This window comes from Caloenas nicobarica, chromosome 1, assembly GCF_036013445.1.
Source record: "Caloenas nicobarica isolate bCalNic1 chromosome 1, bCalNic1.hap1, whole genome shotgun sequence".
NCBI lineage: Eukaryota > Metazoa > Chordata > Aves > Columbiformes > Columbidae > Caloenas > Caloenas nicobarica.
Window position 1 is genome coordinate 184,655,343 of NC_088245.1, and position 25,558 is coordinate 184,680,900.

The 25,558-nt window shown below is 41.3% G+C and overlaps 1 protein-coding gene across 1 annotated transcript; it reads right to left on the reverse strand.

Moving 5' to 3' along the window:
* Positions 1-570: 570 nt before the first annotated feature.
* On the reverse strand, positions 571-13,881 carry ESD (esterase D). Its single transcript, XM_065646892.1, has 9 exons — positions 13,809-13,881; positions 12,546-12,621; positions 11,534-11,622; positions 9,685-9,783; positions 6,832-6,956; positions 5,730-5,849; positions 3,942-4,040; positions 1,918-2,085; positions 571-815 (listed from the first exon to the last, which is right to left on the reverse strand). Exons 2-9 carry the CDS (start codon positions 12,611-12,613, stop codon positions 735-737), a joined length of 849 nt encoding a protein of 282 aa, XP_065502964.1. The 5' UTR covers positions 12,614-12,621; positions 13,809-13,881; the 3' UTR covers positions 571-734.
* Positions 13,882-25,558: the final 11,677 nt, after the last annotated feature.

Below are 25,558 nucleotides of genomic sequence, written 5' to 3' on the forward strand. Positions count from 1 at the left end.
TCAGTTTCCTCTCAGTCATGTTCCATCTAAGCAAGCCATAAACAGAACATAAGCCTTTCACACTCAGCAACAATCAAAGGCAAGCGGAGGAAAAAACTCCTCCTTTACCAGACTGCTTCCTTCACATAGTTTCTAAGAGGTCTTTTAAGTATCATCCATTAAACACTTTTCAGATTTTGTTTGATGTTAATAATGCACAGGACAGTAAACCACTCTGCACAGCAAGCTCATGTCTGTGTTCTCCACTGAAGTTTATCCTTGGAATATATTTAACCAGGCCAAGCTAAAATACACCAGCCACTTCACATTAATCAGACAGCTTGACTGGCTGTGCCACTAACAACTTCCTTTAGCATTAAGTGATGAAGTAAACCCTGGTATTTAGCTGAAGAAGCACACTGATGTTATTCATAGTCTCTACGTAGTTGTGCTAGAAACCTTTTGAGGTCCCAAGCACACGCCCACATTCATAGTCTGAAACTAACGCATCTGCTAATTCTCATTTGGACCCAGAATGCAGCTTCATGGGGCTGAGAGAATCTTCAAAGCATGCAAGAACGTTCCAAATACTTACGCTAAAGCACACACAGCAAACGAAGGGGGACTTTTATTTTTCTTAGAAGTACAATCAGAAGAGCTTCATTCTACAGACACTACTTCAGCAAATGATTTTTGTTTAGTTCACTTCTATCCCTCGATTCATATCGGACAGACGATGCTCCCATCCAAATGGTTCAAGCATTGAGGTATTTGGCATGGTGTTTGATGTGGTCATTAATAAATGTAGCAATGAAAAAATAGCTGTGATCGTAACCCTAGAAAAGAACAACAACAAAGAAATCAGCAAATACATGTAGTTCATGATAAAGCAATCATGCTAAGCTCTCCTCTAGGGAAGTTAATGACTATTCTGGTTTGATCTGATTTAAGAAATCAAGAATACCTGTATTATATATAAAAACTGTAAAGGATACCTAATGAACAGGTTTGGTACATATGAACACTAGGAAGCTAAACAAACAGAATGTACCTTAACCAGCCCTAATAAGGGCACATAAGTTAGAGATGGATAACAGCAAGTGTCAGCTGCAGAGTGGGATGCAATTCGAGAGAACAGTGCCCCTCACTGGCATTGCCCTACCGGTAAAACACAGGGATAAGGAAAGCACAGCCCAGGTCTAAATTACTGCTCCAGCACTACGCTAAAATGACAAGGAAACCTCTGAAGTGCTCCACTTCGTCAGCGCTAAATCCATCTTTTGGTGCAAGGCTGTGTAAAAGCCCTTACGATAAATCAGAGAGTACAATCCTTCTCACTCTCTGTAACTGGGTACCTCACTGAGTCTGGCTTGAAGTTGTCAGTGGTTTACACAGACTCCAGTGCTCCCAGGACAGCGCTGTTCAGGTCACTGCACTGTAGGAAAGAGCAATCCTTCCATCTGCATCTTTAAATGAATCAAGGATTTCAAGCAGTTCCACACCTTTCTCGACTTACACAAACTCATGCAAACTAAATCACAAAGCTTTAGGCTGAACACAGTACCCACAGTACAGATAGGGAACCCAGCAGAAGTACATCTGTCACTTTGCCTGTACAGTGACTCTGATACTTATTAAAAATCATTAATGCCATTTCGTCAGCTGATAGCTGACAGCCTGAGTAACCATCAATGGACCAGCTTGTAGTAACTAAAATCATGACCCCACCTAGTGGTGAAATACAGTTCAATCTGATGGATATTGCACTCCTTGATGGCTGATGTTCAGGAAAATATCACTTCCCATCCTCTTCCTCACTTGGCCAGGGACAGACCGCCAGGTAACTAAAAGCATGCCCAGTGGAGATGCTACCTGTTCTATAAACCTCAAAATCATGAAGCAACAACCCAACAATCATGGATTGCAGAAGCAACTTGCCTGCTGCAGTCTGAAGACGACTGGGATTTTCCGCTCTGTGCAGGCAGCGATGAAGTTGTCCGGCAGTAACTGGCCTGCTGACAGGAACTGGTCATCCTTGCCTTGGTCAATCAAGATGTCCAGGTGAGAGTCTGGATAGGACTTCACAAGTTGTGTAGCATCATATGCCTGCAGAAATAAAAGAGAAACAGCACTCCGTTACATACATTAGACAGGTTCAGGTTTGCTGACTGCAAGAAAAGAATGGCATATATAGAGTACTGGGTGGTGCTCATCAGGACACCAAACCTGCACTTTGGAAGAGCAAAAAACTGGGGAAGTTCCAGAAAACTGAAAAGTAATACCTGTGTTCTAAAAAGGGCAAATAGTATGACCCAAGTAATTACCAAGTTGGCAGGTGGACATCACTTCTAGACCAAACAGAACATCCAGCCCTGGGCTAAATTCATACAGAATAGACGAACAGCAACACAATCTAGTACCGATTCACATTCTTGTACAAAAGGCAGATCCTGCCAAATGACTTAGTATCTTGATATAATTATTTTGGCAGCTAAAGGTTAGAACACGGGTTTAACACAGCTATGCTCATGGAAAGCATTTAACCTGAAGGTTACCATGGTAATTTCACCACGAAAACTTTGTAACAAAAATGGCACACACAGCATAGACTATTAACATACATGTTATCAAAATGGAATTGTGAATGCAGAACATTTCCTGTGGGGACCTGTGCTTGGTACATGCTCAAAAAAATCCTTTTAAAAGACAGAAGTGTTTAAGGCAGTGGAGTAGACAGATTACCAACAGACAGCAAAACGCAACATCCTACACCAAGGCATCAGAGCCCTGTTTCCAGGATGCCACCAAACCCAGAAATGACACTGCAATTGAAATGGGAGCTTGGGCTCAGCCAAGCACTGTGGCCGTGGTATAAAATGGTCCTTGCACATATTTACGTAGCAATTTTATGCAGAATTATAGAGATCAGAGGTTGTGTGTCTGTGCCAAAGGCAGGACTAAGTCTGTTCCTGATGCTTCTGTTGATCTACTGGACTGAGTTTGCAGAAGAGCTCCAAAGCAAGTTAAGAGGCCAGAAATTTTTTTTTTTTTCAAAATAATTTCATTGTGTTAAGTGTAAGCAAGTTTAACTGGTGATTTCTAATGATAAAAACTATTAAAAATTGTGAAAGCAGCTAGTGCTTTCCATTCCTGTGATGTTTTAATGAGACCTGGATGTCTTCCTAAGAGATACTTTAATCCAATTTACACGGGATTTAACTGCAGCTTGTGTTTATTTACGAGGCAAGCAGAATACCTGGTCTAACTTAATTCTAGAAATACAGTGCGATGTTTATGGAGAGATTAAAAATACTGAAGGGCTGCCCAAATAATGCAGCAACATACACACAAACATTTTTGTATCTTAGCAATTCATGTACGACTACATATATTTCAAAATTACAGCCTTGGAGCTAAAACCTAACTTAGTCTGGTTTAATCTTGTTCTAGGGGAGACCAATTTCAAAGTACCCAAGGAGCTCCCCTCCTAGCTACCTCCAATAGGCTGCCTCTGCAGATGCCATAAGGCTCATCAGTCTCTGAACAGTTTGTAGTCATTTCTCTATACAGGCTACTACCAAAAAAAAATACATTTTGTATATTGAGAACTGAGGTTTTGAGACAGGCCATAGCTTAACTCTCTTTTAAACTGCTCACTGCTTTCACGCGTTGAGAGAAAGTCTCAGACTGCTCATCATTCTTCCTAGCCTGGATTTTAATATCTTCATAAAACAGAGAGGAATTTAAGTCAGTTTGATGAGAGCCTTCTATCTCATTACATTTGTTATAAGCACCACCAGACGACAGCAAGTCATGCCCACCACAGACATACAATGCTTATCCATGCTTAGGGGTGTAGTAAAACAGTAGTACCCACTCAGAGGCACTCCAGAGTTTTGTTCCTGACTCCTGATGAGCTATATCTAACATGTTATTAAAGGACTGCGAGTTGCAACACATACCTCCCATTTGCTTACATCTGATCCCAGATATCCACCAAGGGCTTTCTTCCCCCACTGACACTGCATCGGGTTGCAGATAGGAGCAAATGCTGATACAGACTGTTCAGAAAGCAAGCATGAACAGAAGCATATGAATTAAAAAGAGTGATTTCAGCTAACTAACAAGCAAACAAAAAGCCTTTTCAAAAACAGTTTTGAAATTACTGCCAGAATCCAGGTGCCCTCCACCAACCCTCCAAGCGAGGTGCCCTACCCATTATCCTACTTTCCTCTTACTTGCTCTTTCTAGCCCCGGTTTTACTTTACTTGTTGCACATCAGCAACATCTAGCCCCTTCAAGAAGGGGCTAGATGCCCCGTTCCTTTCCTTGTTAGGAGATGTTGTCTTGAACTCCCCTCAGCAGCAGAGAAGGATCTCAAGTCTAGTGTTGGGTCAGCATGGTCAGTGTGGGACCATTTCACCTCCAGCTGGGTTTTGGCAGAGCACAACAAAAGCCCGAGGCACGGGGCTGCTCAGCCAGCCCGAGCATGCAACGGTATCTTATGAATTCAGATACTTCCAGGATTAGGGGTCAAGGAAAGCACATTTCAGATCACAGCTCCAGGTTCTGGTGTCAAAAGTCCAAGCCCTATCTTTACATTCTTTATTTAGATTTGACCTTGGGACATCAACATTTCCACTCTTGAAAGAAACAGCAACAAAATATCTGAGTCACTGCCAGTTCTTCTGGATTTGGTATTTTCAATTTAATGTTTATTCCTTTTAGATAATACAAATAACAGTTCAGACCCAACAGTGAAAATGGAAACTCTGAACTACCAGCTCCAAAACATAAAAAGGAGAAATAAAAACAAAGCTTTATCTTACATTCGGCTCTCTTATAATGCCAAGCTAATGACACTGAGCAGATGTTATGCTATTTTCAAAAATGCAGTTGCATTTTTGCAGCAGCTGACCACAAAGTGCAGGGCAGGACAGGTCATGAAAGGCCTGATCCACCAAGGCAGAGCTGCTCACCTCTCACACATCAATGCCTGATTCTCCCTCAGAAACACATTTGACACAAGCCAATCTCCAAAGAGAACGACAAAATTTCTCTCAAGCCTCGTGAGTAAAAAGGAAAGGCAAAACAGTTCCAGCATGTTTTAGGTTCAAGTAGAACACAAATGAACACAACTTCAGATACCTCAAATACTCCAAAAATTAATCTTTAGGAAAACTGACATTAAAATCTCAGGGGAAAAAGAAAGATGGGGTGGGGTGTCTCCAGATACTAATCCGTGTGCAGTTCAGGTGCTTAGAGTTACACTTGCTATCAGTTAAGAGTTAATAGACTCCACAGTAAATTATAAGCAAACACACAATAATGGTGGAGAAAAGGTTTGCTGGTAATAAAAGCTTCAAAATGAACAAGATAAAGATCTGAAAAGATATAGAAAATCACACAACCAGATTTCTAGACAATATTGGCAGCATGACTTTAGAGTTAGAAGGAGCCTGTTTACATTTAAATATAACCACTGGTTTGGAACAGCTGCAGCGTCATCCAAAAGAAACTGAACTTTTCTTAACTTCTAAAATTTGCAGATTTTTTTTTTATTTCACTGATACTCACACTCCAGAGTGGTGTTTCTGGTAATTTTCCATATTCTAATATCAGGTATCAATGAAATGCTACAACTATTTATATATTTAATGCTATAAAGAACTTGGCATTATGTTTTCTTCATTTCCACAGAAATCTGTATAAGTCTTAGTATACCTCGTATAAGCTGTATTATATCTTACTTTGTACTTTCCAGGATTCTTCAGAGCAAGAATAAGAGCTCCATGACCTCCCATGGAATGCCCAAAAATAGACATCCGTTCAGGGTCAGTTGGAAAATTGGCATTTATTAGTTTAGGCAGCTGTAAAGGAACAACAGTGGAATAAAAATGTTAAAGCAACTTGAGTATGTTTATGAAAAAAAGCACACAACTAACGCGGTTTAATGCCAGGAAGCCACTAAAACCAGAGACACATCTTTGGTTATAGCCAGAAAGCAATTTGAATGGGACTGTAAAATCAAAAAGAAACAGTTAATCTGATAAGGAACTCAAAGTATCTCTACAGAAATCTATCACAACCTTGTAACACAAGCTGTGGGAACTTCCTAATAGACATAGTCTTATTTTAATAGATAGGTAAATATGCACGTGCTCCTGTCAGCAACCAGAATGGCACATTGTTCTCGGGAGATATTTGCTCCCCATATTCCCATCAACTTCAATTCACACCACACAAACCACATGAAGAGTAAAATGGACCATTACAATATATTTCTCAAGGATCTCCTTTTACACCCGGTTAAAAGGGAAAGAAAAAAAAACAAAAAAAAACCCACACCACACCTCACCTTCCCAAGACAGATAATGAAAACAGTCTAAATGACCAATACAACTGAAGGAAAATGCAGTGAGTTGTTTCAGAAGCAGCAGAGCAGAGATTTTACAAGAGCAGAGATGGCACAACTAACAAATCAAGATTAGAAGTGTAGGCCAACCCTGTGGCATCTCCGGCAGGAAAGCAGGCTCAGAGTTTCTGCTCGAGCCCTGCCAGGTGTTACCATCTCTGTGCTGCAGTCCTCTCCCTCCTCAGTTCTACTAGAATAGCTGTTTGGAGAGGAAAGGCGTAACAACTGGATAAATCCAATGACTGAAATAATCAAGGATTAAAAAAGAAATAATAAATTCTTTTTATTAAAGAGAAAAGCAAGAAAACAGCAAACCATCCAGAGGCTATCAAGACCACCTTAAGCAAGCTTTAGTGCTCAGAACGAAGAGCATGCCTGAACTGCACCCTTTCTTTATGTTACCCAACACCACCAGGAGAACCCAGCAGCAAAGTTACCTCATCCTTTATGTAGGAATACATCCTGTAGTTTGTTTTCCAAGGATCTTCAGTGGCATCCACATAAAAACCAGCACCGGTGCCAAAATCCCAGCTTTCGTCTTCTCCTTCGATATTGCAGCCACCTGCCATGAAAATTCTTTCTATAGTTACTGTCTTCCCTTTACCAGATGTTCGGAACTGGAGAACCTGCCATATACATCAAAGACTCGGGACACCAGTTTCTCCATCAACACGTCGCTACTCCTTCAACTATAAAACAACTCAGATTTTCATTCATTAGCGCAGTATTTTCAAGTGTTATTTCAACAATGTTTTCAAAATGCCACTTAGGTATTACATGCAGATGTATCCAACTTCTTACTTGGTCCAGTATTCCTTCATATATAAACATAACATACAGGTCTCTCCCTAAACTAATTCTGTAGAGCTTTGCCCAACTTACCCAGAGACCTATTAAAAGTTGGCACATGTTATTGTGCGGTATGGGAATTATCACATATGGTATTATCAGCTTTTTTTCCATTATTAGACCTCATCCTATCAAGTAGAAGAAACTATGTGAGAAACAGAAATTGTAGAAAATTTGCTTTCCCCCAGAAGGACAGAACCATATATCACCAGTTTGTCCAGACACTTTATGTGCTTCAAATAATGCCTGCTACATCTCCCTTTTTAAGATTCAGCAGCATAATAACAGTTACTGTTCCTACCATTTTTGAAGTATATAACTCTACCTTTTCTGCAATACATTTCATTTCTCCCACTTATAACTCCCCATAAAACCTATGTAATTTCTTCTTTGAATAACTGCAGGGTTATACCCTCTTTTCCAAGGCTACACTTGGAAACTAAATTTGCAGATGTCTCCTTGAAAGACAATATATTCCATCCACTCCTCTCTTACACTCCCTTTGATTAGCCTGTGATTTACCAGCCTGGTTTGCAGAACAGAATGTAATATTTCAAGGCATATGTGACAGGAAATAATGGCCTCCCTTTCCCCAAAATGCTCCTACTTTCTGCAATCCAAAATTACATGGGTTTTCACCACTGTCAGATTACACCACAAACCCATGTGCAATTTGACAGTCCCTGACAATTTGTGGAGAGATACCTGCCACCTGTCACAGTGTGAAGTCAGATTTTTACAAGGATCAAAGCTGAGTTTGCTCCAGTGACGTGTCCTTGAACACTGAGTGATTTTGTAACTTGAAAGTCCAGCAGTCACAGGGACTGGGGTGCTTACACAGCATACTAGATATAAAAAGTCTATCTTCTGACCCTCAGAGATAGACAGAAACTCTGAAGGTTCTGCCAGGCAACAAATCAACACTGGTTCTGCTAAAAGAAACTTAAGGGAAATGCTAAGAAAAAAAAATTAAAAGGAACCTGCAAAATACTGCTTAGCGAACCTGTCTGGAAAAGTAAACCCCTACGAAGAAGGAAAAGTAAAGTCAATCAGGGTCTGTCAGTGGGTCTGTAATGACAGGTATTTCATGTTTTCATGCAGTCTTCTTCCCCATGCAGATACATCTCCTAGCTCCTAGAAAGTAACTCTCACGTAGTCATAGCTACACAGTTAAAAACTACATATTAGTGTTCTCTCTACATATGCTCATATCTCTTAATTTGTGATTACATTTGAACTGCTCCTCACCTGTTTCTCCAGACAGCTCAAAGACATTTAAGAACATCTGAGGTCTCTGAGCTAAAATCTAACAGTATAGTATGAAACACATACTGAAATTTAGCTAAATAGCAGAGCAACCCTGATCAGTTGTTAGGCTAAAAGGCAAGCGAGAAGCTGCAAAGAGGGTTTTAAAAGAAAAATGGACAAAGCAATGAACTATGCAAATGAGTTACAGATTGATAGAGGTAACTTACACCAACAGCACTAAAAATAAGTCCCAGTATGATTACCCAGTCTGAATAATGCAAAGGCTAGCCATCCATCTCTAGTCTGCAGCAGACAGCAACAATGAAGTGAAAAGTTCATTAACACACAAGTCTTGTTCTTCTGTCCCTCTTCTTCATTAGAAATATACATTTCTGATCTTTGACCTGATACAACTGCAAAACCTAGATGTGAAAAATATCTTCTGGAAGGAGCATCACTTCATTCCCCTATGGGTTCAGATCTGACCCACTAAAGCTCAGGAATTAAAAGACTGCCAACTTTGCATACAGCACTCCAAAGACTTTAACAGAATCCAGCTAATGCTAAACATAATACACTGGATCCCCAAAAGACTGTATTTCCAGTAACTGCAGATCCACCATTTTCAGGTTTCCCATACCACACATAAGCTTAGCCTTATCCAGATGACAGCACATAATTTAAAAAAGCCATTCAGCAGCAGTTTACTGCAGCTGCAGGGGGGAAGGGTTTCTGGTTTACCTTTCTAAGTATTGGAATCCTCTGGAGACATGTATCTAATGGGCTTTTGAAGACAGAATACAATAAAGAGTAAACATTTCATCCTTGTGTGACAACACAGTTCTGCAGATTTTTTAAGGTTTCAGAAAGCCACACAGTGCAGACAAGTGACTCTGATAACACATGCCCCGTGCTTTCCTTTTCTTCCTTCTCCTCCTTCATGCTGAACTCAACGGCCCCTTTGTTCTAGTTTTAGTGCCATGACAGTAAAAGAGTTTCAAATGTCAAACCTTCACTACCATGCTATTAAGAACATAGACAACAAGGAGCAAACAATGCAAGATACAGTGGTGAGGTCGTATTCTGACTTAGGTAGACAAGACACTTTGTCGCAAGCTGCAGCACTCAGTTTTTTGAGGAGAAAGAGATGAACTTCAGCGTAACAACTGTTACCATATCTCATTAAAACTTACGTGGGCTTGTGTCTGGTGCGACTACAATGAGGCCATGTTCAGCTGCAGCTTGATGAAAACCAGCTTTTGTTATAAAATTCTGTTCTGTGCAAGTCAACCCTAAGGAAATCAAAATATCTTTGGTTACAAACTGCTCACAGTATACCAGTTTAAAAACCCTTTTTGACAGAAAAGATTTTGAAAAACAAGAGCGAATCCTATCTCCATGAACATAAAAAAGTCGTATCCCTGGGTTCAACAGTACTTAACAATCCACAGAAACAGCCACAGTTGCACCTTCACATCTAGTCACACTAGCATTTGATCAAAAACATGTCAGTGTGTACTCTGTATCCCCCAGAGCACCTACTCATGTGGTATATAGAGTTTCCTCATAGTACTGTGTATTTAAATCCATTGACTACAGACACTGTTGCTAAGGTTAACATTGTTAACTTCTGACATTTGACCCTGCAACTACATTTTTTGCTCTACCACCATTTCAGCTGTTTGCATTACAAAATTATATGCGTGGTCTGACAAATCCTAAATCCTTCAGACAGGATAAAGGCCCATAAGCACTCTGGCTCCAAAACCCACAGCAATTCATGTCTGTTGTACTGCAGCAGGCCCAGCTGAACTCCAAAACAAATAAATAATACTGCATACCAGTATTTCAATTTTTCTTTACTGTGCCATTTGAGTGTTCAATGATTCTGGTTTTCTCTGAGGACAAGTTGCAAATAGCCTAATTTGACTGATATACTAGCCAAAACAGCATGGTTTAGATTCAAAAAATAGATGTGCTGCATGACTTGGAGCTCTTCAATTTTGATGCTTCGACTTCAAGGGTAAGCATTTTTACCCAGTTCACTGTCATAACACAAATCAGATCTACTAGGTATTTTGTGAAACGAACACATACAAGGAATATAGTATCCATGTTACCAGTCAATTCTCCAACTTTCTAAACACAAGAGTTAATAAAGCAAGTCCTAAAATTACAGGACAGAGCTGCTGCTTTTCATTTTGAATAACAGAAAAAAAAAAAGTTGTAATCAATAAATCCTGGAGCCATCACTGACATAAATCTGACCACTCTGAAAAGAATGCCTTAAAATTATTTATGCACTTTTGATGCAAGACCCAGCTCTATGGGAGGTGACAGGAACAGGGCAGAGGAACAGAGCCAGGATAACTGGGAGCATGTGTTGGTCCATCCAGTCTCACCTCAGCTTGCCTTACATCCAGCAAGACGGCAGCTGGATGGGGCCCCGCAGCAGCTGGAGGGATGAAGAAGTGATGCTGCGCATGAGACAACTTCACTCCTGCCACACATCCCTCTTCAGCCCCTTCTGATCCCACAGGGTCACCTCACTCTAGATGTGCTTGTGCCAAGGCACCTAAGAGCACCTCCCTGCCCAGGTTCACCAGTTGCCCCCTGCAAAACTGCACTCGGAACAAGGTGAGGTCCAGAGGGCGAGTTTGCTGGCTCCCATGGGCCAGACTTTGCCCCCCATCCTGTCAGCTGAAACATTCTGTCACAGACAAAGGGAAGCAGGAGGTGTCCCAACGGCAAGGCCTTTCAGGAGAACCTTTAAATATGTTTTAGAAGAAAAAGCATGTACGTTTTAGAACAAAAGGGTAAAATATTTTGCTCAGCATTTTAAAACACAATCTGGTAGGTTGTCTGCATCCAACTTTATCATAGGGCATTCAAAGTAAATGCATGTTCCAGAAGATGATCTTTTGTAGAATGCAGGAGCTGCCACTGAAGTACCGCTACATCAGGTTTTCAGCAACTGTAGTGCAGTACCTTAAACATGCTTAAGAATATATTTTTTAAGGTACTAAAATTCATGTTACTTACCTGAGAGCCAATATAGCACAGGACACTTTCCAGTTTCTGCTTTTGGAGGCAAGTAGATTCCAAATTTCATTTTGCATTTTAGCTCTGCACTGTATTAAGAAAATACTCCTTGTTATCACCACTACTTAATTAACAAGGTCACTAACATTAAAAAAAAAAATAAAGTTAATCAATGCATTTCATGCAAAGAGAGATTTGGTCAGTGAATTACAACAACTAAGAAGTTCAAAAAAGTGAAAAGCTATTTAAAAACTCGGTCTCTTGAACTGACAAGAGCTAGCCTTCCTACCTGATTGTGAATGTATCTAAAACAGAGACTTAAAAATAAGCCACATTTTTGCAGTGTTACTAACAGGCAACAGTCTGAAAATTGAATTCTGAACCCAGCAATATTTGAGTCTCGCCTTTTAAATTGGAAAGTGATTTTTAGTGAAAAACACACACACATGATTCGCAGAACATACACTTCACAGCATACTCCACCAAGAGAGAAGTGTTTTCAGTCTGCTAAACCTACGGACTAACCAATTGCCCAATTTATACTGAAGCCTAAAATTGTCAATAAAAGCTTATCTAAGCAAAACTAATGATTTTTTCCTTTGGAATGTTTTTTTTCTTTTCTCCTCAGTTTGCTCAAAGGACGAGAATCTATCTACTGCATCTGTCTGACAGATTGCATAAAAGTGAAATATACAATAGAGTGGATACAACTTTGTACACATGGCAGTTCTCTATGTTGCAAACAGGACAATCCAAAGTAATGAAGCTTCATGTTAAAAGGTAAAAATACTGGCTTTCTATATCAAGTCTGCAGCACTATGTTACTACTAGACATGTTAAACATTAACACAGAAATACAAGAACAGAGCCAAAACAGCAATCAACAGCATTTCTTACTGAAGTATGGGTATTAGTGAGAACATGCTGTTTTCCTGCAGACTGCTGAAGAACAGACAGCAGTGATGGATTCATTGCCCTATGCTAAATGTAGTGGTTCCTTTTGTAGTGTTACCTGTCATGTTCAAACACCTTCTGGAAACCCTCAAAGCATTTGTTGCTGGAGACTTGTTTCAGTGCCATGGCTTTAACTGTAAGAAAAAAAAAAATGAGCAAGTTAAATTTGAAAGTAAAACATTTCTGGATTTAACTTAAAATGAGTTATGGGAACAGAAACGTTGAATACAACTTCAGGCATCTTTGTTTAACACTGTAGTTTTTCAGAAGTAAGAATCTCCTGCAACGCTTTCTGATCTTTCATTAACTTCCTAATTTGCCATAGAAATGGAGGGGAGGGGGAGCTGAACTCTAGAGAATGGAGCTGACAAAGCCTTCCAGCTTTCCTACAGACCCACATCTCCCACCACCCTTAACTCTGCCATAGCTGTAGTTCCATCTTTGTCTACCAACGCTGCTACCCGGCTAAGAAACCTGGAGTGCTGCGATCAGTCTGGAGCTGCGTGTGCCGCAGGAGATAAACCTGTCCCACCTTTCCTTCGCCACGTGTGCCAGTATCCAGCCACTAATTACCACAATACTGAGGACTGTCATAATTTAATTACCTCGCTCTAAAAGTCTGGGGGGCAGCAAAAACACAGGCCTCAGAGGGAAGCTGGAGGCTCCCTTTCATGGGAAACAGCATGAAAAATACGTAGCAAGGTGAGAATCATGAGAGCTTTAGAACAGCCAGTAGCACACCGGTAGCAAATTTGCTAAGGGAACTGGGGAAGGTTGACACAAATGGATACGCTATCAGTTGTTTTCATGGAGACTAAGGTCAGCCTGGCACCTGGAAGGGGAATTGGCCCGGAGAGCCGGCACACCACAAAAATCCTGAGGAGAAACCAGGGAACACCAGAGCAGTTCCCTCCGTCACGGGGCACGAAACCCCACGCACCACGGGCAGCCCTCAGGGCCTGTTCCTTGTCTTCTACCTCCCCCGGGGCCCGGAGCCCAGTGGCGCCCACGCCGGAGCGCGTTACCCCCTCCCCGGCAGCAGCGCCGAGCCAGGGGCCGCCCACCCCGGGCCCACCTCGGCTCGGGACGCCCGTTTCCGTTCCCGGACTACATTGCCACACCACCAGCCCCGCCGCTGCACCAAAGCGCCGTCCCGCGCCTCCATTTTTCACCCTCCCGCTCTCGGCCATACCCACACGCAGCGATCCCTCCCCCTGGGCCGCCCGCACGGCCCCGCCGCGGCCCCGCTCTCCCCGCAGCGAGGCCCCGGCCCTGCCGCCGCGCTCCCCGGCCTGAGCTGCCCCTTCTCCCGCTCCCTTACCCCGCAGGAGCGGCGGGGCCGAGCGGCGGAGGACGGCGGGGAGGAGACTGCCCCCGTGCGGGCGGGGCCTCCCGCCGCCCCGCCCACGGCCCCGGCCCGGCCGCTGCCCGCGGCAGAGCCCTCAGGGGGCCGGTCCTCGCCTGCCATGGCGGGCGTTGGGCCGCGGCCTTCGCCCAGGGGAGGTGCACGTCCCTTGGGGGTCTGCCGTGTCTGTGGGGCCGCGGGTGCTGCTCTCCGCCTCCTCGGGCGCTTCTCTGCCCTGGTGAGACCGCATCTGGAATATTGTGTCCGGTTCTGGGCCCCTCAGTTCAAGAAGGACAGGGAACTGCTGGAGAGAGTCCAGCGCAGGGCAACAAAGATGATTAAGGGAGTGGAGCATCTCCCTTATGAGGAAAGGCTGAGGGAGCTGGGTCTCTTTAGCTTGGAGAAGAGGAGACTGAGGGGTGACCTCATTAATCTTTATAAATATGTAAAGGGTGGGTGTCACAAGGATGGAGCCAGGCTCTTCTCGGTGACAACCAACAGTAAGACAAGGGGTAATGGGTTCAAGCTGGAACACGAGAGGTTCCACTTAAATTTGAGAAGAAACTTCTTCACGGTGAGGGTGCCAGAGCACTGGAACAGGCTGCCCAGGGAGGTTGTGGATTCTCCTTCTCTGGAGACATTCAAAACCCGCCTGGACGCCTCCTGTGTAACCTCATCTGGGTGTTCCTGTTCCAGCAGGGGGATTGGACTAGATGATCTTTTGAGGTCCCTTCCAATCCCTGACATTCTGTGATTCTGTGATTCTCCAGCTCTTCCAGCCAGAATGGCTCTGTAGAAGAAAATCTTGAACCATAAAATGAAGAAAGAAATAAAAAATTAACAATTCAAAGCAGCAGGCATTTCCGTGAGTGTTATTTTCCCTCAACCACCAACACCTCAACAGGTAAAACGTTGCTGAAGTGGCCCAAACTTGGACCGTGGCATAATTAAATGTTTTACCTCATCATAGAATTGTAGATTCTCCACCTCTCCTCAATATTTCAGCTCTTTCACAGCAGATGCCACCTGACAGACTCCTGATTTTGTATTAAAACCAAATTCTAGTCTAGATAGTTTTTGTCTTGGCAGCTCATGTAAAAGAAAGGTGATATCTGGCATTGCTTTCTTCATGTTCATAACTCAAATTCTTCTCACTTGCTGCTGTTAAAAAGACTTAAAAAGTTGCAATTAAACATGCCCATCGGATGCCAAAAAATGTCCTCAGCAAAGCTCTCTCCCTCTTTTTAGTCTTCTAGCATGTACTGCATTAGCAGTAACTGGTTTTGCCCATGAGAGTTTGCAGTCTGATCATGTTACTTTGCTGATATGCAAATTATTCCCTTGGAGGAATAATGGGGTTTTAATCCCTAATTCTAGCAAACCACAGTATTGAGAACTTTGTGCCCCCATTACTTTCTGCTCTTCCCCAGCAGATTTGTTTGGACTGTGGCCGCTGCACCCTGGACCTGGGACACCCATCCTGCCTTCCAGAGCAGTTTTCCTGTCCTGTCTCACTACTTGGATGTAGCAGGTACAAATAATCCGTCTCTAAGCTGTTTAAACTTTCTTCTCTCAGTTTTTCTTTTGGGAGGTTTAGTTTGCCATTAAGCAAATGAAAGTATGTTTCTTCACTAGGATTTCTTGAACACTCTTCAGTTTGTTCCTTCCATCTATATCTGTGTGCGTTTTGTAGCTCTTTTAATGTCCTGCTCTCACTAGTAAGATATTTCCCAGTTAGTTTGTTATTTGATCAAAAGTTTAGCCAGGCTGTTTTCTGTCTTGTATAGTCAGCTGTCATTATGCACATCTCATTTTCCATAGTATCTGCAATTCATTTTTAGCTTTTTCTCTCTTGTCAGTATAAAACCTGCCTACCTAAGCATCGATGCTGATAAGATTTTTATGTGTTCCTGGTCTTTCTGTCCAAGTACCTTAAATAACCTCTCTCCAGTTTGCTCCCATTTCAGAGTGATGTATTCAGAAGGATCTAATTGGCAGCCTGCTGATGAGTTTACCTGGCCTCCCCATGTCTCCATGACATCAAGATATATGCATTATTTTGTATGTCTTTTCAGTTAAAAATTACTGAAGTAAATGCATAGGTACATTTGTTTAACCTTAATGCCATTGCTGTGTCCTTTGAGACAGTGCCTGGAGCTGTCATTAGTCAATTCATTTTGGTTTCATTCTGCGTATCATTTCAGATTATTTATGAAAAAACAGATGTAAAATGGGCTTCCTGACCTTCATCATTAAATGGTTTCTCCTTATATGGTGCATCAAGGCAAACAGTGGAAAGGAAGATATTAAAAAGATAAGACAGACAGGTACACACTTTGGAAAATCTTATGGCTTATATACTCTTATAATCTTATATTACTTTATTTTATACTCTTATATTACTTTATTTTATACTCTTATATTACTTTATTGTTGTGTTCCATGGACAATACATGCTTCTCTAACATACTTTCTGTGTGTTCCCCCTACACAGGCAGTACTTTCAACCACTTTACCCCTGATCTAATCCAGTGGTGAGATACAATTTCATTTTGTCTATATAACAGCTCTTCTGGCATCTGTGAGGATTGCTTTGTATTCTGTCAGAAGATTTTTTGGTTTTTCACCCGATCTCCAGCATCTTTACTGTACTTGGGGAAATATCATTGACTTCAACCTGCTCAACCACATTTGCAGTGAAGATTCCAGCAAGAAACTTCCACATTGTTGGCAAGCAACCTGTATGGCTTAAGCTTTTAATACCAAATTCTTCCTTTGCCATTTTCTTTTCAGTAAGTACAGTCCTTCCCTTGGCCATGCATCTTGGTACATGCTTTCCTGATGCTTTTGTTGTAGTAGTCTGAATTAAGGGTGGTAGTTGCTAACCTCTTTTACCCAATAGCTGTGGATTCCACCTCCTGCTACTGTCATTTTTTTTAGAACTTTTTGTATGTGATCTCATCTTCACTTTGGTCACTCAGACCACTGAATTTGCACTTCACTATCTGCTTTGCCAGGAGACTGTTTGTGTGCCATTCTTTTCTGTAAAGAACCTTTCCAGTGTTCTTTTTAGCAATTGTCCATAATTTAGTTGTTTATGATTGTAATGTCATGTATGTCTAAATTATCGTTAACTGTCTAATACCATCCTATCAGTCATTTCCAAACAACTTGTGTGGCTGCTAAGAGTGTTATTCTTCAGTATATTTCATTCTGACTGTACTGACACAATCTGTTTCAAGTCTTTTGCTTTTTAATGGGGAAACTTTACACAGAGAAAAGGAACATTTTCTGCCACTTCATCGTTATTGATTTATTTTCTATTTCCCCTTCTTTACCACATCCATCTATCTTACCTTTTGTCTCAGACGGAAGTTAGATCTTCCAAAGTTTATTTTCTTTTCTTTCCTTCCATACTGTCGAGATTTCACCTGGGTGCAATTTGTCACATCATTAACTGCTGTCCCTTCAAGGCAGTTCTTCACTTTTTCCAGCAACTTGCCCAAGGTGCTTCTTAGCCAACAAAACCCATGGCATAGACTACACATCCTCACTTGTTTTGTCTGCCTAGATTAAGGTTGTTTTTTTTTTTTTTAATCTTTGCTCCATTTTTTGCTTTCATTATTACTTTCTTGTTCATTAGAGACTTCATATGTCATTTGAGACTGTAGGTCTTTTTGGGAGACAACACTGTCCTTTGGTCTTGCTTGCACTGTAATACAAGTTACAGTGGTGTCAATGCTACCTGTCTACTCTTTTTGTATTCTTCACAAGTTTTCTAATTCTATAGGAAAAAATATCGAGTCTGTAATAAAAACCTTATTTGCTTAAACAGATTAGCAAACACAGAGGTTTCTCCCAGCAGCTTTGTCAGTTTGTCTTTGGTCAAGTTATGTGGTTTCTTCTGTGGCCAGAGATGATTACTAGATGAGCAGTTGTCTTTTGTCATTCTGATTATCAGTATAGCTCCTTTGGCTTCTCTTCAATTTGGCCATGTCTTGTATTGGTGTTTCTGCAGTGCTGCACTGGCGATCTGGAATGGCCTCAATAGCTCTGAGCTGCTATGGGATTGGGCACATGCATCAATCTTCTTTGCAGAGAGACTGTGGGAAATATATACACAGAAGATTTGCAGTTGCAGAAATAAGCTATTTATGATAAGAAATTAGAAAAAGGTAGGGTTTTTTGAAAAAAAAAATCTTTGTTCGTGGAGCAATTAAAGCACTGAAAACTTTTCAGGGGAGGGGGGAAAGCTTTTATTACAGTTATGTGAGTAAGAAATAGTTGTAATACTTTCTTATCATTTCAGGAAAATGAAAAATTAAGCACATGTTACAACTGATACCAAATCCAGTGAGGTGTATGTGTCTGATAATTGTGACAAAGTATTTTCCTCTTAACATTTTACAATCAAACATGAAGCAGTCCAGCTTTTTATAATTAAATTGACTGCACACATTCGTATTATGCCTTTTGTTTTCTCATTCTTTTTAGTACAGATTAATTTTGAACTTACAAAGAGTCTGCTTGCTTGTGTATTTTTCCACATACAGTATTAAATTCCTCATGTTTGATTTACTGAGCCTTTGAAGCTGGTATTTCAAACTCAGATATCCAAGTAAAATTTGAGGTATAATTGCAGCTCAAGAAAGATATTGGCTGACAGGAATGTAATAGTTAAGATCAGACTTAATGCACAAATTTAAATTCTATTTCAGCCAATAAATAATTTAGTAGAACATTAGGGCTTGCTTTATTGATGGGAGTCCCAAGGACAAGTGGAGACATAAATGCAATTTGTTTAGGTTCCTGGTTGTCTTCCTCTAGCAGATATAGGCTTTTCTTTAGGCCTGAAGGAATAACTTAAGATCAGGAACATCAGCTGACATTCCAAGGATATCTTGATCCCTATACAAGGCTTGAAGTAATACAAATGCATTGGTCATTCTTTCTTGGTCTTGGGGTACAATTCAGGCCACAGACTTGGAGTCATTTGTCAAAATTAGGATCAAAATAGTAGACAGATGCTTTAAGTTGTGTATTATAAACTGTTATTGTGAGGACTGTTTTCTTTTGTTATCTATAATGATGTAAGACAAAGAGACATGCAAAATTACAATGCATGAGGTTCCTTCTGCTCTTTCTTTAAAAGATTATTTTGAAGAACATGGTTTTTAAATATGCTGAAGGAAAAGCAGTATTTTATTTCCGTCAAAGACTAAGTATGGTAGCAGGCCTAGATGACTCTTGGAACAACTGATAAGATCTCCAGAAGGAAGAACATTTATTCCAGTAATACATCTGTGTCCTAGGGGATGTACAGGTAATGAAAGAGTCAGATGATTCCAAGCATGTTTTAAGACAAAAAAAGTAAAAGTAGATGCTCATGTCGCCCCAAGAAAAATTGCAAAAAACCCGTGATTGGTCTGAATTTTAAAGGAGACACCCTCCTTCAAGAAAGGCATGAGGAGGATGAAGCAAAGTAAAGGCTGGTTGGCCTTACCACCATCCCTGGGAAAAATGTGGAACAAATTCTCCTGGAGGCCGTTTCCAGTACACAAAGAACAAGAAGGTGATTTGGAATATCCAACAGGGATTTAGCAAGAACATGGCACACCTGACCAGTCTAATTGCCTTCTGATGAGAAGTTTGCCGCAATGGATGAAGCGAGAGCAGTGGGAGTTGTACACCTTGCCTTTAGCAAGGGCTTTGCAACAACAGGGGTGGAGAGAGCAATGTAGGTGCGGTGTCATGCTCCCCTTAGTATGCCTTTTGCAGCCCCGTTTCCCTGGAGCTGTAGGCTTTGTGGCTCTCAGAACCCTAACTGTAATCTTAAACCTAAAAGTGACATTAATGGCAGCTTGGTCCTTGCACTGACGTCACCAGCACCATGGATGGCCCATGAGAAAGGTGTGGAGGGAGCAATGTACGTGCTATTCTGCACTATTGATAATAAAAGTGATTGAAAAAGAAAGGAAGAGCTTATTGTCATTGACAGTGACCAGTTCCACAGTGCAAAGCACTGTACAAAACCCTGTTTAAGCAAACCTTCTGACTTGAAGAGTTTGCTGTCTACAAGATAAAAAGGAGAAGAAGTATTTTCTACTTGTGGAGAACAGAGATATAATACAAGTTTCCTGAATTCAGCCATGATGGATATTGTTCATGTGGAAACTTGATCAGTGACTTTATGCATAGCTATATGCAGCAGTTTAAAATACCCTGGTGGTGTACCCATTGGACCACGCTGCTCTAAATCCTGAGATTTCCACCTTTATTTGACCCTACATAATTCCCTGTCTTTCTCAGGCCAATTTCTGAAGCAGGGGTCCTGCCTTGGATTCATTGCCAGACCCCTGTGTGCTCCCTCCCAAATGACTACCATTTCTTTCTGATGGGGGATATCAAAGAGGAACTTGGGGATAATCCATCTTTCTTTGAGGCATTCAGGGTGTCACAACTGCTGTAATTCAGCTCAGAAAGTGCCTTTATAAACTGCTTTGATTTCCTACTTTTGCTGGTTCCTCAAACTTAAAGTAAATAGACCTGATTAATTTCAAATCTGCAAACCTTGACTGCACTGCTAGGATTTTTTTTTTCCAATGTCTCTATAAGGACTGCAGGTTCCCAGATGCCCTCTGGAAATCTCTGTTCCCTCGACACTGGGAAGCAGAGCCTTACAGGCAGGGGACCCTCACTCATATCTTTCAAGTTCAAGGTTATGCTCCCAGCTCGCTGAGTGGCTTCTTTTGATGATTTTATCTTACTTTACCTCAGTTGTCCCAGCAGTAGCTGTCTTTACCTCAAAATAATTTTAAGGATAAATAAATATGAATGTAGTCAGACAGTGACTGCAGTAATCTGCTTAACATATTTCTCTTTCCCCCTCACTTAAAATGGCACAGTGTGCTCCTCTTTCATCAACACCTGCTTCTTGGGCAGATCAGAAGATGGCATGGTTCAATCTTTTCACCTTCTCCCAGATGATCATTGCTCAAAAAACCCATTCAGCAAATCATCTGTGTTCTCCCTCAAGGACCCCAAACATGGCTGTTAACAGTCCTCTTACAGTGAGGAATTTATCCCCTGTGCCACATCTCCAGGCTCAGCCTTAGCCCCACCAGCCCCAAATATTTAGTTTTGAAAAGCAATGTTTTGTGGCTACATTATAGCTGCTGTTAGTAGTGAATGAGGCTATTTTCTGCTTCCGGGATTTGAAGGCTGGGCTTTTCTCCAGTAGGCAATTCCAAAGGGTGATTCTTCCCACTTTTCACAAAACAAGTATGTTGTAAATTTGCTTGGAAATTCATTTTAATGACTGTTTTCTTTGCTTCTATTTCCTGCAGCAGTTGTGTGGTTGCATGAACATAATTTTTATTACTGAGTTCCTGAGAGCAGTGAAGTGTTTAAGGATTTTCAGACCAACAATCTTTTCTGTTGCTACAGAACACTTATAACAGGAAAAATAACAGTGAACTCACAAAGTACTAATATTTGTATTGTCAGTGAATTGTTACCTAATAATTTGTGAATTAACTCCTTGAGGTTTATTAGGTCAATCGCAAATGCACTTGCACAAATATTTATGGACAAGCAGGAACAGAAAAAATGGGCAGTTGCTTAATTAAATTCATGCACAGATCACTTTTTCAGTTTGAAATATAATATAAGAGCAGCTGTAGTTGTGCAGACCAAAGGTCCCTTCGGCTGAACACCCCATTTTGGAGATGAGCTGTAGCACAAACTGGTAGAAGAAGGAGCACAAGCGTTTGGCAAGCAGCTCCGGAGAGCCCCCGCCAACACCCAGCAGTCTGGGATCCGGACAGTTCTCTGACTAGAAATGTCTATCATCCCATCATAAATTTGCCCAATCTTTTGGGAGTCCTGATCTATTATATCATTATATGCAGATATATAGTCCTGATATATCTATTTAGATATTTACCTGTATGGAAACACACACATATGCCTTTGTATGCTTTTCTCCACAAATTAAAAAACATGATGAAACCTTAAGATTACAGCAAGGTTTTGAGGGGACTTCTTATTCACAGCTGTACTACTTTGATATACATTGAAATTGTAAACAAGAGTGTGTAAGCTGTTAGATCAGTTGGAGGAATAAATTTATGTTTGTTTTAAGATAGAGAAAACAGAAAGATAAAATCCTTTTTGGTTTCTTATTCTAATACTCTTTGTGAAAGGAACTGCTACCAATAGATGGCACTGCGGTTCTGTAACTCAGGTGTTATTTATGTCTGTGTGATTGTGCAATGCTACTTATTTATGCTGCTTATTAATTTTAGTCTTATATTGTGACTTCTTAGTGCAATTAATTTAATTGGCTTATTACTATTGCAAATACATTGTTCCTGAGACTGAAATGTTTTAAGCTATATGTCCTTATCCAAAGAGTATACCTTTTCAGTAGGAGAATGGCCATCCTTAGAAAAAGAGAATGATTGCAGTGTCTCCTGTTGGACCAGTTTACTGAGACAGTTAAATTCTGCAACATGCTCTTTGTCCAGCAAGATATTTAAAAGGACTTTAGCAAACATTGTGCTGGGGTTATGAATGGGAGAAGTTAAACCAAACCAAAATAACTACTTAAGACAAACCCCCAATGTATAAAACAACTGATTGCATTTAAATATTTTAATCTGCTTTACTAGCAGTGGGATCTGACAAAACAATAAAGCATTGGAACACTGTTTTACATTAACATTTACAAAATACAGCAAACATTTTTCTCTATGTATTTACATAAGCAAATGTAGGTATTCAAAATAGAATGCATCTCACTGTTTGGCAATAATTACATAAGTACAGTGCATGGTTGGCTGGATGGGGTAGATACATAGGATTTTTTACCCTGAAGTGTATAAAGTATGCACACCAGCTTAGGAGATACATGGTGAGCTTTATGTCTTTGGACATTTTTCAGATGCAGTCTTAACAGTAATAAAATCTCAATCTACTTTAAAAATTATTGAATAAAACATTTTTTCAGACAAAGCAGGTTTTTTGGATGCAGATAGGACAGTCTGACTCAAAATGCCTTTCCGGTAAGGTAGGGGAAGGCCCTAACCTCTGAGCTAGTCTGTGTGAATGTCTTCTTTTTTTCGCCTGGAAAATTACAAAAGTTTCCGTTCCAGTCTGATGCATAATGAAAACACTCACGTTTTTGCAAGATGGAAGTGTTGTTCTGAAAGTCATCATACTGAACTGTTCATCCCAAGCGTGGGTCTAGTGCTGTAAGTTCTAGTTTAAAATGACTGAACTTTGTCACCTATCAGAAATATAATGACTCTATCAATTGCTATCTGCTGATGAACGACCTCCCGTGGATCTGGCGTGGTGGGCAGAACAAATTCAGATGCTGACTCTGCCATCCTCACTAAGGCAAACCACACAAAAATCTATTAACATTTTGGTGCAAAGTGGCAGAATCAGGCCTCACTAAACTGTCAAAGTTGTCCATAAAAAGCTGTACATATTTATTTGCTGTGCATTCTTGGTTTTGAGAGGCTTCTTAGGCAAAAGCTGCTGAGTGCTCGCAGAATTAAAATGTCAGGCATCAGATAACCCTGCTTCTAAGCAAAAAATAAGGGTTATGTTACCTCCAGCAGCCAATTAAAGAAATGCTGTCATGTCTCTTAGGTCCAAAACACAGGTTTTATTTTAATAAGCTGGAAAAAAAAATTATTCTTCAGAGTCGTATTCTAATGAAACATGAAGCAAGTAATTGAAACTCTCTCTGTTTGTAGTGAAATATTCCCTGTCAGTATTTGCAACCTGAGCAATTTGACATTGTGAAAGAGGAACAGAAGGTGAAATGAAAGAGAAACACGGGGGCCTGATTTGCTCTGCCACGTGGGTGAAATGCAGACGGTAAGCAGAAAGCATAAGCAGTGGATGTTAAATGCTCAATAACAGCTCATCAAGCACAAGCTGGTGAAGAAGACTGCACAGACCAGCAACCGCACTCTCAGGAGTTTTGGGAGAAGTTGAGCTTTGGAGAAGTGTAGGATGCCATAGACATTGTACAGTATGCAGGCAGGCTCTGCTCCCTGGCACACACACACAATAGAACCTGAGTTGTCTGTTCTGTTTGCTTCTTTCTCTTGCTAGGCCAGAAGTATTTGCAACAAGATGGGCACAAAAAGCACAAAACGTGGCAATCTCCTCCACTGGTGGAAGCCCCTGTGTTTCCTTTTCCTTCACACACAGGATGAGTCTCCTTCAACCCTGCGTCAATACCCACCATGTGAAGGCAATCTGGTTTGGTGGCAGATCCTGAGCCTCAGGTCTCTACTCATAAAAGGCCCTTGGTTTTATTACTGCTTAATTCTTCCTTGGGGTGCCTGTTCCCAAGAGCGAATCCTCAAAACCATCACTCCAGTTGTGGAGCGGAGACATCTGGACACCAGGAGGTACCTGAATACCCTGTTTTGTGGGATGTCCTGGACCAGTTGTGCTCCATCAGTGCTCCATCCCTTGCCTGGATGGCCCATGTGATATGAGCTGGTTGTTGTCCTTAGCTCAGCCCCCCTGATTTAGGCTCTATATCAAACTCATCAGGAAATGGTGGAAAGTCACTGCTCCCACCTACTACTTGGTGTTCCTCATGCTCAGGTGCATTCAGTGGATTCCCTCCTGAAATCCCTTCTGTGTCTGTGCATCCTTCACACGACTCTGCAGGAGCAGGGTATGTGTAGGGAGGCAGGAGCCATGAGTTCATTTTTCCTTTTGCTGAAGCTGTTCAGTTTGGTTGTGGTGATCAAGTGTACCCAGAGAGAACACATAAACCAGCTCGGTGAGCACAGCATTTATACCACTGAATTTATCAGGTGATCCTAAATGCCCAGTTTTGGGGGGGACACCATTAATGTCCACAAGCTGATGGGTGATATGCGTGTCATCACTGCAACGTGGCTAGAGCACGAAACTCTGCCCCAGGCGTGGAGGCTGAGGGCTCTGGAATGAGTCAGTGCACACAGAGCTCCTGTGTGACCTGTGCACAGTGGCTCTGACCTATCCCACATCAGAGGAAACGGCTCATAAAACTGGCAGATTTAGTTATACCGTCAAGAGAACAATAAAAACAGTTTCTTGTAAAGCAGCCAAATACAGAGCCAAATTTTAGGTCTTCTTCTACCACAGATCAGTATTTTAAGCTGAAAATCTTCCTCTTCCTCTTCCAAGACCCCCGCCCAGTTTCTCTCTGTCTCTCTTTCTTTTCCTTAGTGGAAATTTAATTGGTCTGTGAAGACTGAACAACTTCAAGAGAAGGACTGATGAGGGCATTGGAGTCTGGCTTCTGGGTGGGCAAAGTTTTTTTCAGAGTGGACAGGATCTGAAGCTGGAATACATCCTGTTTCTGATGATGATGGCTGCAAAATTAATGGAATGAATCAAATGCTTGGATTTAGGTTTTTCAGGTGGATGCAATATTTATATTTCTTCTCTCTAGCAGAGTCCCACTGGCTTCAGTGAAATTGTCTATGATGCCCAAAAGGAAACAGTTTCATGACTATGCATTTCTGTCAAGCAATGTATTTGATGTTCTCTGTGTAATGTATTCTGCCCTTGAAGCTATGCAGGTGAATTACATTGCCGCTTGTAAGTCCTGTTATTTTTCAAGTGGGGCCCATTTGCCCATACATATTTCATTAAGGCTGAGTCCTAATAGTGCAAGCTACCTACCGTTCCTGAGCAATCTAACA